General features: G+C 39.6%; 1 protein-coding gene across 4 annotated transcripts in view; it reads right to left on the bottom strand.

Moving 5' to 3' along the window:
- The window catches only part of STK32A (serine/threonine kinase 32A), a 157,017-nt gene extending 140,453 nt beyond the window's left edge, over positions 1-16,564 (bottom strand). The window contains exons 1-2 of one of the 4 annotated variants that reach the window (XM_063811573.1): positions 15,969-16,562; positions 11,480-11,627 (exon numbers count right to left, since the gene is read on the bottom strand). In XM_063811573.1, the coding sequence (XP_063667643.1) occupies positions 11,480-11,531 (52 nt within the window). In that variant the 5' untranslated portion in view covers positions 11,532-11,627; positions 15,969-16,562. Of the gene's footprint in view, positions 1-11,479; positions 11,628-15,968 lie in introns of all 4 variants that reach the window. The other 3 variants (XM_063811572.1, XM_527065.7, XM_054684687.2) reach the window with 3 other exon arrangements.
- Positions 16,565-16,932: the final 368 nt, after the last annotated feature.

Raw genomic sequence — 16,932 nt, 5'->3', positions numbered from 1 at the left:
GAATTATATTAGGCATCATCTCTTTGTTTATTTCTCTGCTTCATTTTAGACCAAACTTCTTGAAGCTTGTCTATACTTGCCATATCTGCATTCTTTTTTTTTTTTTTTTGAGATGCAGTCTTGCTCTGTTGCCCAGGCTGGAGTGCAGTGGCACCATCTTGGCTCACTGCCAGCTCCGCCTCCCGGGTTCACGCCATTCTCCTGCCTCAGTCTCCCGAGTAGCTGGGACTACAGGCACCCGCCACCACGCCTGGCTAATTTTTTTTTGTATTTTTAGTAGAGATGGGGTTTCACCGTGTTAGCCAGGATGGTCTCGATCTCCTGACCTTGTGATCTGCCCACCTCGGCCTCCCAAAGTGCTGGGATTACAGGCGTGAGCCACCGCGCCCGGCCCATATCTGCATTCTTATCTTCCATCTACTCCTAACTCATTCTAGTCTGGCTCAGGCCTCCACACTCCACTAAACTGCTTTTGTGAATACCAACATCCTCCATGTTGCCTACTCCCATAGATTTTTCTCACCTACTTAGTCACACAGAAGCATTCAACATAAGTGAACTACAACAAGAGTAGTGTTGAACTGGATGATCAACTATCTCTTTCCTTCCACTTTCCATAGCTAGATTGCTATCCACTGCCTTGTTTCTAAATATTAGGATTCCTCTTCTCCTTGGTCTCCACACTGTCTCTCAGAGCAGACTTAGCCATCCCCATAGAATTAATACCCATGTCTTTCTGTCTCCATCCCAGATGTTTCCACTCATTGCTGGATACTCTACTCCAGCTCCTACTTGGCACCATCATTTAGCTGTCCCATAATCACTGTATGCCTCCAAAAGTGAACTCTAGACTGCATGTGAGCAGGTCCCAAACCCCTCCGTTCCCACGCATCTCCATCTTAGTAAAATGTCACAGTCATCCACATAACTACTCAAGCAAAAACCTAGGATTTATCCTTGATTTTGTTCTTTCCATCTTACCCCACATTCAAGCCATCAGTAACACCTAATTATTTTATATTGAAAATAAATGTTGAATAAACTCTCAGCTTTCCATCTGCACTGCCACACTGTGAGTCCAGATACTATCATCTTTCACTGAAATGAAGATGAGGCCACTTTTTTTTTTTTTTTTTTTTTTTTTGAGACGGAGGCTTACTCTGTTGCCCAGGCTGGAGTGCAGTAGATCTCGGCTCACTGAATCCTCCACCTCCTGGGTTCAAGGGATTTTTTTTTTTTTTTTTTTTGAGACGGAGGCTTACTCTGTTGCCCAGGCTGGAGTGCAGTAGATCTCAGCTCACTGAATCCTCCACCTCCTGGGTTCAAGGGATACTCAGCCTCCTGAGTAGCTGGGATTACAGGTGCCCACCACCATGCCAGGCTAATTTTTGTATTTTTAGTAGAGTCAAGGTTTCATCATGTTGGCCAGGCTGGTCTTGAACTCCTGACCTCAGGCGATCCACCCCCCTCGGCCTCCCAAAGTGCTGGGATTGCAGGCGTGAACCACTGCACCCAGCACAATAGGCCACTTTTGATTTTTTTTCATCCCAGCAACTTAAATGAGTTCTCTACATAGCACTTATGGAAAATTACAATGATAAATTCAGATTTCACAGATCAGAAAATTCGGTCTCTGCCTCCCACCCCCCAGAAAACTAGGGAAGAAAAGGGAGATCAATATCGGGTGACTTTTGTTCTTTTATTTGCCAAGTAAAGGCATTGGAAACCATGATGATTATATAATGATAGCAATAATAGCTAACATTTATTGAGCAATTACTGTGTGCCAGTCACCAGCTAAGCATTTTACCTGGACAATTTTTTTATTCTCACAAAAACTATGAGACAGATACTATTATTAGCCCCCTTCTACATATGAGAAAATGGGGGATCAGAGAGGTAAGTCCCTTACCTAGGTTCTCACTATAAAAAAAAATTCTATTTCCACAATCCATAAATACTAAGCATACACACATACAAAAAATGACATAATCTTAAAATTAAATTTTAATAGGTTTAATAAGTTTATGGGATGCTTATTACATTGTCCTAATTTTTCTCTTCCACCATAGACTAAGAAAAGCTTTGTCGTAGTTGCTACTTGTCCACAGAGAGTGACTGGGAAGCACTAATTTAATCTGTGGCCCTCTGATGCCATGATATTAGTTAAGGTTGAAGATCAGTTCTAGAGCCTATCACTTAGGATCCACTAATAAAAAAAATGTTACTTCATCATTTCAAATGGTTGGCAGCAAATGGTTGCCACTAACACTTGAAGAGCTTGGTGGGTCCTTTAAGAATATAATTGGAGCTTCTCCAGGGAAGTAGTCTCCAAGGCCAATTGATGGCAGCTGTTTGCACTGTCAGCACTTCCCTTTTATAAAACACGTGCCCCAGGAAGTCTGGGATTTATCCATTCCTGGTGCCAAAACCAAGCAATGGGCAGCAACAGCTTCTTTTCCTGTTGCTGGATCCCGATTCATGGATTTGCTCAGAAGTCAGAAATATATTGACAATTTCTTTCAAACAAATTGCAAAGTAGAACAGTGGGGCAGGATGGGGGGATCAACATCAACTGTTGGATGCTCCTCAATCGAATAAATGTCTTTAGTAGGAAGCAAATTCTGCCTAGTCATATTTTAAATGCGTTACAGGTTGTAACCATTTAATTGAATTTAGGTTGTGTGGCCATTAAATAATATATCTTACAAAAATAGCATATTTTACCCTCAAACACACTAGATTTATTGGCCCAAGTATTTCCACTGGCTCACACAGATCAACTGAATGACAGGGAAGAATGAATTTATTAAGCATCTGCAAAGAACAGATTGTAGTCTTGGTGTAAGGCCAGGGTATTATGAGGGGATATCAGAAATATCCTAGGGCATATGAAGAAATGTCTGCAAGATGCTTAGAGCAGGAGTCAGCAAAATAAGGCCCATGAGCCAAATCTAACTCACTATCTATTTTTGTATAGCTCATGAACTAAGAATGGTTTTTACACTTTTTTTTTTTTTTTTTTTTTGAGACGGAGTTTTGCTCTTGTTGCCCAGGCTGGAGTGCAATGGTGCAATCTGGGCTCACCACAACCTCTGCCTCCTGCATTCAAGCGATTCTCCTGCCTCAGCCTCCCGAGTAGCTGGGATTACAGGTAGGCCCCACCACACCCAGCTAATTTTGTATTTTTAATATAGACAGGGTTTCTCCATGTTGGTCAGGCTGGTCTCGAACTCGTGACCTCAGGTGATCTGCCCACCTCGGCCTCCCAAAGTGCTGGGATTACAGGCATGAGCCACCATGCCCGGCCGATTTTTACACTTTTTATTGATTGGAAAAAAATCAAAAGAATAATATTTGATCTTATGCAAAAAATATTTTTGAAATTCACATTTTAGTGTCCAGAAATAAAGTTTTATTGGAACAAAGCCATGTTCATTTGTTTCTGCATTGTCTAAGTGTGCTTTTATGCTACAGTGGCAGAGTTGAGTAGTTGTGACAGAGACTGTATTACTTGGAAAGTGTAAAATATTTAGTATCAGGCCCATCACAGAAAAAGTTGCCAACTCTGCTTTAAGTCATTCTCGTAAATAACCAAAGGTATAGGTTACTCAAGTGTAAAACAAGGTTAATTTTGTTTATTTTACTATAAATATGCCTCCAGAAAGGACAGAAGACATAGTTTAGGAGGAAACAGAAAAGCCTATGCAAGGCTATTGGATTCAAAATCTATAGCCAGAAGTTTTCTAGTCCTTTTTGCCAATGTCCTGTTTTAACAAGAATGTTATTCCATGACTGGCTTTTTAATGTCTGTGTTTCCAAACGAAACTTCCATGAATGGTCACATAGTAATGCATAGTAGAAATCCCTGTATATTTCATGGGACCTGAGTTTGTGAATTGAGGGCTAACACTGGTCATTCTAATCGAGTTGACATTTGCAAGGCCATACAGCAGAAGTCAGCTCCCATGAAGGCCTGCACTCCCATTTTCTTTGAAGATAGTAGGCTTGAAGTGATAACCAAATTGTCTGAATAATGAAACTGGCTTACAGATTTAATTTTTCAACCTAGGTAGTTGCAAGTTGAAAATTAAAAATGTCTATAGCTTTGGATAGTATAAAAAGTTACGGTAGCATGAGTGTTACTTAATAATCAGCAACTACTTCACAAGAATTTGTTCAGAAAACACTCTTTAACTAACATGTTCTTGAGTTTTAAAAAATCATAAAGAAGCAATGAATTTTCATCAAATCCAACTTGTACTTTAACTAGAAACATCCAACATCCCAGAATTAAACTGAGCTATCTTGTGTTGTACTCATTAAACCAAATAGATATAAATTAGGCAACATAAAAACTTGTAAGGAAAAACTTACAGAGGAGCATAACCACTTTTGATCGTGTAATAAGAAAATTACATTTTTTCATATAAATCACATTACAAATATTTCACATGTAAAAATTTGTTGCCATTAAACCAGCAGGAAAAATAAATGGAAAGATGTTTCCAACAGATAAAGAGTAGATACGATTATAATCTTTCATTTCCCAAACTGAGATCCACAGAATATTATGAGCCACAGACATTAAAATGTTTTTCACAAAAATTATTTCATTTTGAAATAAACATTAAAAATAGCAGAAGACTGAGATTTCAATATTGTAGGTCATTTCAGAGACTTTAATATGCTAACAAACACTGGAAGCTCTAAAGGCAGGATGTGACTTTCCTAAATTTATTTGAGTTGATTCTTCTAAACAAGTATTCATAAGTCACTGCTCAGGGAACACTCCAGTTGGAACCACTAGCTCAGTGTTTGTGGTCTGTTTTCTGGCTTTCTAGTTTGTTTCTCCAATCCCTTTGTATGGAGAAATAAAGCCCTTACAAATTAAAACCCTTGCCATAAATTGGACTTGAGGTTATTTATGACAAATGCCTTTACTAAATGTTAGGTTGTCCAAGATGACTTATTTTTTTAAGAAGCCAATTCTTGCTAGGGAAATTTTCCTTTAACTTTTCCAACCATTCTAATGCAAAATAATAAATACAAGACAACATTACTCAAGGCTGCTAAGGGAAAGTCGGAAATTCATTTGCCTATTAAATTGAGTGCAAATAGACCATGATAGACATTCAAATAACAAAAGAAATTTTCGATGTCCTTCATAGCTGGAATCAATTTAGCAACCTCCTATTTCTTTTGGATTGCAAATCTGTGGCCAATTTTCTTGGCCCAACATTTTAAAGGATCCCATTGCCTCTGTCACTGAAGATGCTGGAAAACTGGAAACAGCCACATATCCTAGGAGATGGTGTTGCCAAATAAAAGTAGAACACTGAGTTTTCAGCAAGTCCAAAGAATAATGCAATAATTGAACTCTCTGCAAACTCAGGGCATTGATGAACTCTTTAGAGCAGCTTTTTAAACTTAAGTCCAAATTTTCTTAGCTATAATATTCTAGAAGAAGGCTGTCTCTTGATTTAACTAAGCCAACTTTATCACTTTTACATTCTTTGTATAAACTTGGATACCCATATTACTCATAATGACTGCAAGATTTTTTTTTTGTTGCCTCAACTCTGAATTGTAAACAAGTCCACTCTCTCCTGTAAAAATTTCTTTTTTCTAAATCAGCCTGAAAACCTCAATAAGCAAAACCATACCAACCAACCACAAAAACAAACAAACAAATCTAGTGCATTCAGATAGAGAAAATAAAGTAGATTTTTAAAAAAAGGTTGTAAGCATTAAAAAGAAGTGTCACTTGCACGTCTATTCTTTTATTTCAGAAAACAAAAAATGTTTTTCTGCATCATTAATTATTTCTCAGAATATCCATATGGTAGTTGAGAATGGGGGACAGTTTTCACTGAATCTGTTGATCAAATGGGATTACTTATTAGTCAGTTTGGGACTTAAATCAGACAAAGTAAACTTTAGTTATTTTCATCCCAATTAGTTCTTGATTTTGCCTTAAACAAAAATACAATAACCTCAGGGGGATAAAAAAGATATCAGATGAGATTATGTTTTTGTGCAGTCAATAATTTGGCTTCTTTTAAAGTGTTTTTATATAGGTTTTAACAGAATCCATAAAATCTGCCGTTCTGTTAATCCAGTCAATAGAAACATGAATAGGTCTGATTAACTGTGGAATCGACAGAGTTGCATTTAATCAATTTTGTTTTTCTCAGAACTTAAAGTACTTCGAAGAGTTCACACTAGGAAACTCTGACGTTAGTAAATAACACTTAATTAGCATTAATTGAGTGGTTACTTTATGGGAAATACTTTGCTAAGTGTTTTACTTGCATTATTTATTCAATCCTCACAAAGACCTAATGAAGTATGCCCAATTATTACCTGCATTTTACATACAAAGAAACTGAGGCTTACAAAGGTTAAATAAGTTTCCCCCTCAATTAATTCATTAGTAATTATTTAGGTTTGGAGACTTTTCTTGTGGTACCTCAAGTTTCCTTAGAACACCATATAATTAGTCAAACTGACTCCAGTGTCTGATAATGGCTGACCAGGCTATATCCTCTTTGACTCTTCTCATAGAAACATGTAGATTACTGGCACGTGGCACAGCTGAGATTTGAACCTGTGCATGCCTTTCCAATACTCTAGCCTATCATGCCAGGCTGTGTCCCATTACTAAAACACAAAGCATAATTAGGTAGAAGACAGTATGATGGTTCCTCAGAGAGTCAAACAAGGAATTATATGATCCAGTGCTTCCACTTCTAGGTATATACCCAAAAGAATTGAAAACAGGGACTTGAACAGATATTTGCACACCAATGTTTATAGCAGCCTTATTCACAAAAATCAAAAGGTGAGGACAATCAATGTCAACTAATGAAAAGATAAACAAAATGTGGTATATCCATACAATGGAATACGACTCAGACTTAAAAAGAAAGAGAATATTGACACATGCTGCAACATGGATGAACCTTAAAAATATATGCCAAATGAAATAAACCAGATGCAAAAGAACAAATCTTATATGTTCCATTTATATGAGGTACATAGAGTAGTTAAATTCATAGAGACATAAAGTCAAATGGTTGTTAACAGGGACTGGGGAGGGGATGGAATGTGGATGTTATTGTTTCAGAGGTACCAAGTTTCAATTCGAGAAGAGAAATGTTCTGAAGATGGGTAGTGGTGATGGTTGCATGATAACGTGAATGTGCTTAATGTCATAAACCGTATATTCTAAAATGATTAAATGGTACATTTTGTTATATACATTTTACCACAATAATAAAAAAAAAGTAATTAGGACTTAAGTTTTGCCCTAAAACATAAAAGCTAAAACTGCAAAACAAAACAATAGTATAATTTGAGATCTAATTTATGAAAGATATCTTATATAATCAAATAAGCAAGCCTTTTTTTTGTTGTTGTTGTTTTTTTTTTTTTTTGGACAGAGTCTTGCTCTGTTGCCAGGCTGGAGTGCAGTGGAGCAATCTCAGCTCACTGCAAACTTCACCTCCCAGGTTCAAGAGATTCTCCTGCCTCAGCCTCCTGAATAGCTGGGACTACAGGCGCACACTGGCATGCCCAGCTAATTTTTTTGTATTTTTTAGTAGAGATGGGGTTTCACCATGTTGGCCAGGATGGTTTCGATCTCTTGACCTCGTGATCTGCCCGCCTCGGCCTCCTGAAGTGCTGGGATTACAGGCATAAGCAACCATGCCTAGCCTGAAAATCTCCTACTTTGTTTTTGCTGAATAAAGATCAACATAAGTAACTAATAAAATTATGTGTTCAAGATCAGATATCAGATGGAACAACATGAAATACAAGTGTCAGGATGAATTCTGGCAAGAATAGCTTATCTCAAGGGACATCCAATAACCTCTTATCTTGCTCCTTAATTACCTTCAAAGTGAACAAAAACACTTTTTCCATAAGAGAGAATTCTTGAAACATTACTTGGGAAAATTATTGGTTAAATGTTTTTCTCATATCTATATATTGGAAATATTAAACAGTTTGAAGAAAATATTTTTAAAAATCTTTTTAAAAATCTTTTTAAAAATTTTAAAAAACTTTTTAAAAATCACATATTGGGATTCTTTTCAGCAATATTTTTTAAATAATTAAGTTGGCTCATTTTAGTGCCCTTGATACTGGCCCAGTTTGATTATACATTATGATTATGTATATAAAAATATGGATATCAAAAATGACATAGGCATTAATGTTGTTTGGTTAATCAGTGCTTTTTGGTTGCTTTTTCTTGGTCAGGAGCTTCACAGCAATCAGATACAATTTTACCTTGTGCTCAATCCAGATTTATGTGAAGAGTCAAATGAACTTTACAAAATGTACTGAATTTTAAAGCAAAGTAAATTCCCTAGAATGGCATACTTTTTCTCCTCAAATCAATCATCTTTTAAAGAAATAAGTTAACATGGCAATAAATGCAGTCTCTTTGGCAAACTAGTGCTCATGAGAGAACTTTAAGATATAGGCAACTATTCAATTCTGATTTTGTCATTATTTGGATTTTGGACTTGTTTTTCCTGTTCTTGAACTATTCTTTTCATGTCATTTCATAGCTGGCTTCTTCTCATCTTTCAGGCTTCAGCCCAAATGTCACCTCCTTAGAAAGACAACCGCAGCCACCCTATCTAAAGTGGCCTCCTCACCATCACTGTCACTGTCTGTAAGATCACTAGGAGTCATTTCCTTGGTGGCACTTTAAGGCACTGTGAAATTATCTGGTTTATGTATTATTTACCTTTTTATTGTCAGCCTTCCATCATCAGAACATGGGGTTCACAATGACAGAGCAAGGACCAACTTGTTTCCTCCTCTATTCTTCATGTCTAGAGAGTGACAGGTTTATAGTAGGTGGACTTGCCCTCCTACTTCCTTTGCCTTGCAACTGTCTGCATAAACAGACAGAGAGCCTAGCACCTCTGGGAGGCACAGACTTGTTGCTATGCTCAGATTTTTCCTTTATGGGTGCTGCAGTGGGTTCATCTCATTGGGCTGAGAAGCCAGACAACAGAAAAGGTGGTGACCTAGAGGGTGTTAAGAAAGACCTGTCTGGTCCCTAAGCCTAACTCTCCTTCAACCTAGTTTTTCTAGAGTCCTTTAAAGTAACTAAAAAGGGGTATCTTATTTCCCAATTGTCACAATTCTTTGGTTATGTAGCTTTCTTGGGCATCCCACAAGAACAAAGCCTGGCTGAATCAAGGAAGAGTTAGGCATTTCTGTGTTTTCTCATCATAATGCTATTCTACTACCTTCAAATGTAGCCCAGCAAGTTAAAAGTATGCAGCTGGCCTCTCTTTTCCACCCTATTCTCTGACGACCAGCCTCATGTACAACATTAGCTCTGAGTCCAGAGGAAGCAGAGGAAACCAACTAAATGAAAAGCAAGCCTATTTGTCTTTCCATTTTAGAGACAGAAAAATTAAGTAATATCACTAGTCTCTAGATCTTTGCTTTTACTATTTGATAAGTTAAAGCAAGGCAATCACAATAGCCATGAAAAAAAAGTTTTCTTAAGACCCCTTTCCAGCTATATAATTTCAAAGTTCCTATGAACCATTCTGTAGAAATAGTAAGAATGGGCCTCCAAACTGATAGTGAATAGCTTGAAACAAGGCGTCCTGATCAGCCATATTTGGGTTTTTTTGTTTGTTTGTTTGTTTGTTTTGAGATGGAGTCTCGCTCTGTCGCCCAGGCTGGAGTGCAGTGGCCGGATCTCGGCTCACTGCAAGCTCCGCCTCCCAGGTTCCCGCCATTCTCCTGCCTCAGCCTCCCGCGTAGCTGGGACTACAGGCGTCCACTACCACGCCCGGCTAATTTTTTGTATTTTTTAGTAGAGACGGGGTTTCACTGTGTTAGCCAGGGTGGTCTCGATCTCCTGACCTCGTGATCTGCCCGCCTCGGCCTCCCAAAGTGCTGGGATTACAGGCGTGAGCCACCGCGCCTGGCCCATATTTTGTTTTTAAAAGTATTTCCATCCAAAGATTCAAAACTAAGATTGTTTGCCCCAACTACAGCAGACGTAGTTGTCCCCAATCATGACAAACTCCTAATTCTTCTTTTCTTTTGTAATAAAACAGAATTCCTTATTTTTAGAAGGTTCATGGCCACCCAAGATAACAAACTGAATTTCCCAGTCTTTCTTGTATCTAGGTAAGTGGAAGTGAACAAAAGTGACAAGCCAGAGCAAATCCTATAAATAAGTGGGCATAACCTCTCCTACTTTCCACCTTTCTCACTGGCTGGAATTTGTTGTGGTTGGTTAGCCACTCTGAGGGTACCACTCTAGAAATGGGAAGAGAGGGAAAAAGGCAAGTAGTTGGCTTCAGAGTCCCTAAGCTGCTGGAACCACACATCACCTGGATTACTTATGCCTAGATTGTCACATGAGAAAGATAAACATTTCCATTTGGCTTAAGCCACTGTTATTTGTAGTTTTCATTTCAGCAATCAAACTTGTATTCTAACCCAATAAACTTTCCTTGATGATTTAGAAGCTTCTTCAGAATTCACAAAGTTGCTTTAGGATCTCAAAATGATAAACTTCTTGAGTGGGAAGGAACCTATCTCCTCACTTTATTGATAACAAAATTGAAGATAGAGTCAGTAAATAAGCTGCTTGGGCCTAACAAGTAACTGGTAGTAGGACTGGTGTCAGATTTCCTGAATTTCAGTCCATTCTTTTCCTCCCTGTTCCAATTAGCAGAGCTCTCTGGGAATTACTCGGAAGAGCTCCCTCTCAGAGGTCTGGACAACTTACTACCTGGGGCTTGGGGCATTTTTTTCCCCCAGACAACCTATAAACAGCTGCCACCTGCATACGCCAATGCTGTTCAGACATATAGGAAGGAAGAGGGACATGAGGAGGCATTGCCCAGTTCCGGCATGCCTCACTGATGGGAGAATCAGGAGGACTCATGCCTTTATTCTTGTCTTGCTGAGTCTGGCCTGGAAAGTTTCCCTTTTCTCCAATACAACTGATTCTTTTTTCTATGACGTAGCATTATGGGATTTGTCTAGTACGCAAAAGCTTGGCAGTTGGAAATTCAGAAGGCACAGCTTCATTCTATAATATTATGAGCACTGGTTATCATTCATGTACATGTTGATAATGTATTTTCTGTAACAATGAGCAATGGGGGTAACTTCAACTGCCAAGGAACAGCACAGAGGACAAACAAATCATTTAACTATCCACCACATGCCCAACTGCAGCTCCCTTTGGACAAAGGACATTGGTATAGTGGAGATTAGGAAAGCTGCCAAAGGTCCCATGGAAAGTGGAAGGTAAAACCTACCTATGAGCCTACAAAGTCCTGAGACTCACTCATGCAGCTTTGCCTTTTTCCTTCAAGGCCCTACAGACCATGCTTATGCTTAACTTATGAAACTTGAAGCATATACTTGAATTTTGCAAAATTCTATTTTTTATATGCCACTATCCCATATTTCTTACCATCTTCATTTTCATCAAACACTGGTGGTTTTCTTGAAGTGTTGGCTCCCATGGTTGAATCTGCCCAGACCTGGATCCTCGATTTATGCTATCCGGGCAGAAACACCCATCTTCGCTCAAAACATGTCCTGAAGCCTTAGTTGGATATCTAGGATAGGAAAAGAAATAGTACCCTAATAATATGCTATACTCTAGGCACCCTGAGTATAGACTGTGGCAGAAACATAAACTTCATCTGTATCACTGTAGTGAAAACTTTTGTGTTTGAAAACCAACCATGATTTCAGAATAAAAACATCAAGCAACAGGAGAAAACACTGCATGGCTCATCAATAGCAGACCTAGACTTACAAAATGGGAGGAAAGCAACATATTTTTCAAAGTATGTAGAAAAGTTTAAAATGAAGTCAGCGATACTTTATTCAACAACTATAAAATGAAAATATTGTTGAGAAAATATGCTGATTTTATACTGTCTTCTTGTTACTGGGTAATCAACAACAAAAATTTTCTTTTTTAGTCATAAAGATGCACTAGCTAGCTGTTTCTGCATACCCTGGAGGGTACTATAATGTAAAAGAAGCAAGTTCTGGGTTGGACTTGACCACACCAGCAAATTGCTGAATTTCAATATATTTCTCTGTTTTCTTCTTCTGAACTTGGGGAAGATAATGGTACTTTCCTCAATGGAGAGTTGAATGGGACAGACATACATTTAACTCATTATATATTAAGTTAAATGTATAATACACACATATATAACTCTTTGTGTTGTATTTATATATTATTAACTCTGTGTTGTATTATACAACTCTTTGTTAATATATATTAACATATATATTATGTTTATATATATAACATTTATATATATATCAACTCTGTGTTGTATTATATAACTATATATTGAGTTACATAAATGTATGATATGCATACACTTAACTCATTATATATTAAGTTAAATAATACACATATATAACTCTGTTATATCATATGTATGTTATGTTATATCACATTTATATATAACTATGTATTGAGTTACATAAATGTATGATATGCATACATTTAACTGAATACACAAAACATTTTCATAGCATAAGTGCTCAAAACTGTTAGCCGCTCTGAGGCTCAAATTAAATGATATGTGTGAACAAGAAAAAATCCTGAAAACTACGGCTTTGCTCCACTTTAAAACATAATGGTAAAGAGAGGCAGCATCCTGTGTTCCAGTCCTAAAACTGACACTGATAATGCCTTTGGCCCAGTTATGTAACCTCTCACCTCTAGAATGGGGGAAATGACAGTGTCTACCTCAGGAGTGACAAGCTGGGATCCCTATAGGAGCCAGGCAGATGATGCAAATGAGTGAGCCAGACTGGGCATTTAACATTAGTGCATTGGGCAGACAATGGTGGCAATGGCTCCATCCAAATAAAGTAATTGTGCTCAGATCAAATAGATTGTCACCACATGGAAACATGAGCCCAGATCTTCAGATCTATCCCCCAAATGGGGTAAAGGTATAGATTTTGTACAAAATAATATTTTAAAATTCTACTCAGCTATCTGGCTTAAGAAAATTTCATGCTTAGCACATATATGGTCATGGATACATATAATGAGACAATGTATATAAGGTAATTGGCACAATGCCTAGCACATGATATGCAAAGAATGAATGTTAGCTCCTGCTATTTCTAAGAGTAGCAGAATTTCCTTATTGTGTATTTTTTAAAAAATAGTTGATTTCCTCCTGAGCTCTTTACATGTGAAGGGAATATTGATTACAGGCAGAATTGGAGAAAGTGTTAAGGATGAGTTATTGAAAAAGAACTTATGAAACCCCTAAGCAAGTGTAGAAGAAAAGCTCGTTTTCCCATTAGGAAAATGTAAGTAAACCCTTCATTTGGAAGGCAGACTCATTAAGGAAATGCTACTTTTCATACTAAAAACCAACTGCTGGCAAAGTGCCTTATGGACTTTAGCAAGAATCATTAAATAGAAAGCAAAGAGTCATTAATTAGGAAGCGACCAATTAAATGGTATGAGAGAGGGAGTGAGTAGGGGTAGGTGGTCACAGGTGGCTGACGGAAGCTCAGTGGAATTATTGAGACCCAGGAAGATAGAACTCAACCATTTCTCCAGGATAAAAAATCAAAAAGAGTTTAACTCCTGCAGACAAGGGAGTTAAGAAGTAAGTGGGATGCACTTTTTATTGTGAGTGTTTTATTGTGAGTTAGGGAGAAGCAAATGGGGTGGTCTTTGTGCTTTATTATTGCATTTAAAATCCAAATGAGGGATAGTGTAAGGACTGAACCACTGATGGCACTAGAAAGAGATGAATGGTCCTAAAGAGAACATTAAGTTTTTTTTTTTTGAGATGGAGTCTTGCTCTGTTGCCCAGGCTGGAGTGCAGTGGCACCATCTTGGCTCACTGCAAGCTCTGCCTCCTGGGTTCACGCCATTTTCCTGCCTCAGCCTCCCAAGTAGCTGAGACTACAGGCACCCGCCACCATGCCCGGCTAATTTTTTTGTATTTTTAGTAGAGATGGGGTTTCACCATGTTAGCCAGGATGGTCTCGATCTCCTGACCTTGTGATGCACCCACCTCGGCCTCCCAAAGTGCTGGGATTACAGGCTTGAGCCACCGTGCCTGGCCGGGAGAACATTAATTTTAAGGATTTGCAGTTGTTAACTGCAGGCAGAGGCTACATTGTCTTTTATTTTGTGCTTAAAACCTGAGTACATGTAGTTTTCACAATGCACCCCAGTCCTGTCATTCTTATATCTTTCTTCACACCTCAGGTTTTTCTCAAGTAGCCCGTCATCCTGCAACATAAGATATACCAAGCACTGACCTTGCAAGTTGTCGAATCAGAAAGAGAAAGAGGAAGGAATATTATCGCAATTTTCCATGTTTCAGAATTTCATTCTGATGTGCACACAATTTTGTTCACCAAGGACCAAGTGATTTTTAGTGGGAAGATAATATGCAAACAGGGAACCATTTTTGTGTGTGTCTGTGGAAGGGGGAAGCAGATGGAACCACTGGGTGGTCGTTTAGTATCTTCTTCATTGCACCTAACATACACAATCCAGTTTAAAATTATTTTTCATTTTCTCTCCCATGTGGATAACCAAATTAGATTTTTTTTTTTCATATTCAGAAAGAAATCTACCTTTCTCTCGCAGGAAAATGGAGACATGTCCTTTCCATTCTGCTGAAGAGCCCAGTAGAGCTGTAGGACTCTCTTTTACCAACCCCCCCAGCCCTTCCTGATCTCCAGGCACTAGGTCTGCAGTGTTACCTAAGCATCATTTTGAGATGTGAAGAGGACAGCTACCATCCATGAAAATGAAAATCCAAAGCATATGAAATGTAAAAGGAGGAGAAATTTGTCTTGCAGGGACACAGGGAGTTTTCAGAGTCTACCCTGACCTGGCCGATTATCAGATTATTAACTGGGAACTAGTTCCCTAATACCAACCTTTCATCTTTGGCCTGTAATTTGGGGGTTGTCAACAGGTAAGCTTCTCTAATCACCAAGCCTCCCTAGATAAAGAGGTGTGGTCTTCTAGGATTGGAAAACATAGGAGGTGATGCAAGAAAGTTGCAACTTTTGATTAAACATTTTAGGTTTCATTGTCACAGAATGTGCATAGACACAACTTATTTTGTTTGCATTGGAAAAACAGAACTTCTTAGTTGAAGAAATATTTTAAAAATAGGGGGCAAAAACATGAAAAATGCCCAAGTTAATAACGCTCTCAGTTAACAATTGTTTATATTTGGTCATCTTTATATCATCATTTTTATTTTTAAAGCATTTTAGGGAAATATTATTTCCACCTTAACCCTAAAGTCCAATTGATTTCCCTTTCACACTTTCCAAAGACAGCCACAATCACGGATGTGATAAACATTTTACAGTCCCCCTTCTACGATTTTACAAACATGACAAGTGTCTTAAAATAAGTCACCTAAATGGCACGATAGAGTGGATATATTTTGCATCTTGCTGTGTCTATCTACCATCATACTTCTGAAATCTAGGTATAGGCATGCTGATCCCTACAGCTCTGATTTTAGCTTTTTAAGTGCTGCATAGCAGTCCGTTGTGTGAATACACCGCATTTTATTTTTTAAGTCCTGGGGGAAAAAGTCCTTGTGGAGATGAAGCAATCATCAAAGGCAGCTAGGTTTTCCTTGTTTAGATGCTGGAGAACAAGCAGAAACACCTCCACTCACTTGTCTCAACCCAGCAAATATTTATTGAAGTCTGTCTGGGTCTGCACATGAGTCAGTGCCAGGCAGGGGAACCTGGATGGAGTGCAAAATAGCTGGAATTGGTCCCAGCCTGCATTTAGTTTTGTGAGTTATCTTGATCAGCAGCCTTTGTCTTCTCTTCTCCTTGCACTTCCTAGCTTCCTAACAGTACCCTTAGTATGCAGGTTTATTGTTATTATTCGTTAAATCTAGACCACCACTCACCTAGTCTCGATTCTTCCTTCATTCCTCCCATGAGGCTCGGAGCGATGCTTTCATCCAGGGAGCAGGGACTAAGAGAAGAACTCCAAGAGCAAGGAGCAAGAAAAGGCACCTATCTGCCCGGAAGCGGCGGAGGCTGCGAGCGCCGGGCTGGGCTGGGCTGGGCTGCGCCGGACTGAGCTGGGCTGGGCTGGGGAGGCACCTGCGGCTGCCAAGGGGTCCGAGCGCCGCCCAGCGCACAGCTACCCCGGAGGGGCGGCTCCTTGGCCAGGGAAGGAGGCGGGATCTGCTTGCCAGCGGGCGTCTCCGCTTAGCGCTCTCTCCAGAAACCGCTGGGCAGTCTCCTGGGTGAGCGCCAGACGCCTGGGGTCCGTTTGCCGCCTGCTGAGACTAGACAAGGACCCCGGGAGGGCGACGTGGGGGGAGAGGGCTACGGATGGAGGTCCCGCCGCGCTTGGGCCGGGTCCGGAGCCACCAGGACGCACAGCGGATACTATTACGCCCCATATCACGGGAGCTGCCTCACACCCCTGCGATGTGGATTGTAATAGCCAGGCGGGGAGAAGGGGGTGCTATTACTCTCCATATCGCCGGGGATGCCTCACCCCGCTGCGATGTGGATCCTAAAAGCCGGGGGGTTGAGGGGGAGAGGGCGGTGCTATTACTCCTCATATCGCGGGGGAAGCCTCACTCCCCTGCGATGTGGATGGTAATAGTCGGGGGGGAAAGGGGGACGCTATTAATCCCCATATGGCAGGGGGATGCCTCACACCCCAGCGATGTGGCTCGTAGTAGCCAGGGAGGGAGGGGGGGGTCCTATTACTTCCCATATGGCGGGGTGTGCCTCACCCTCTTGCTATATGGGGATTAATAGCATTCTCTCCCCTCTTGGATATTAGAAACAATTTCACAGTGTGTGTGTACACAGCCTGCGATATTGAAACTAACAGCATCCTCTCCACCTCCG

Source organism: Pan troglodytes, chromosome 4 (genome assembly GCF_028858775.2).
Source record: "Pan troglodytes isolate AG18354 chromosome 4, NHGRI_mPanTro3-v2.0_pri, whole genome shotgun sequence".
Taxonomy (NCBI): domain Eukaryota; kingdom Metazoa; phylum Chordata; class Mammalia; order Primates; family Hominidae; genus Pan; species Pan troglodytes.
Note: the sequence above shows the minus strand (reverse complement) of the source record. Positions and strands in the feature narration are given on the sequence as shown.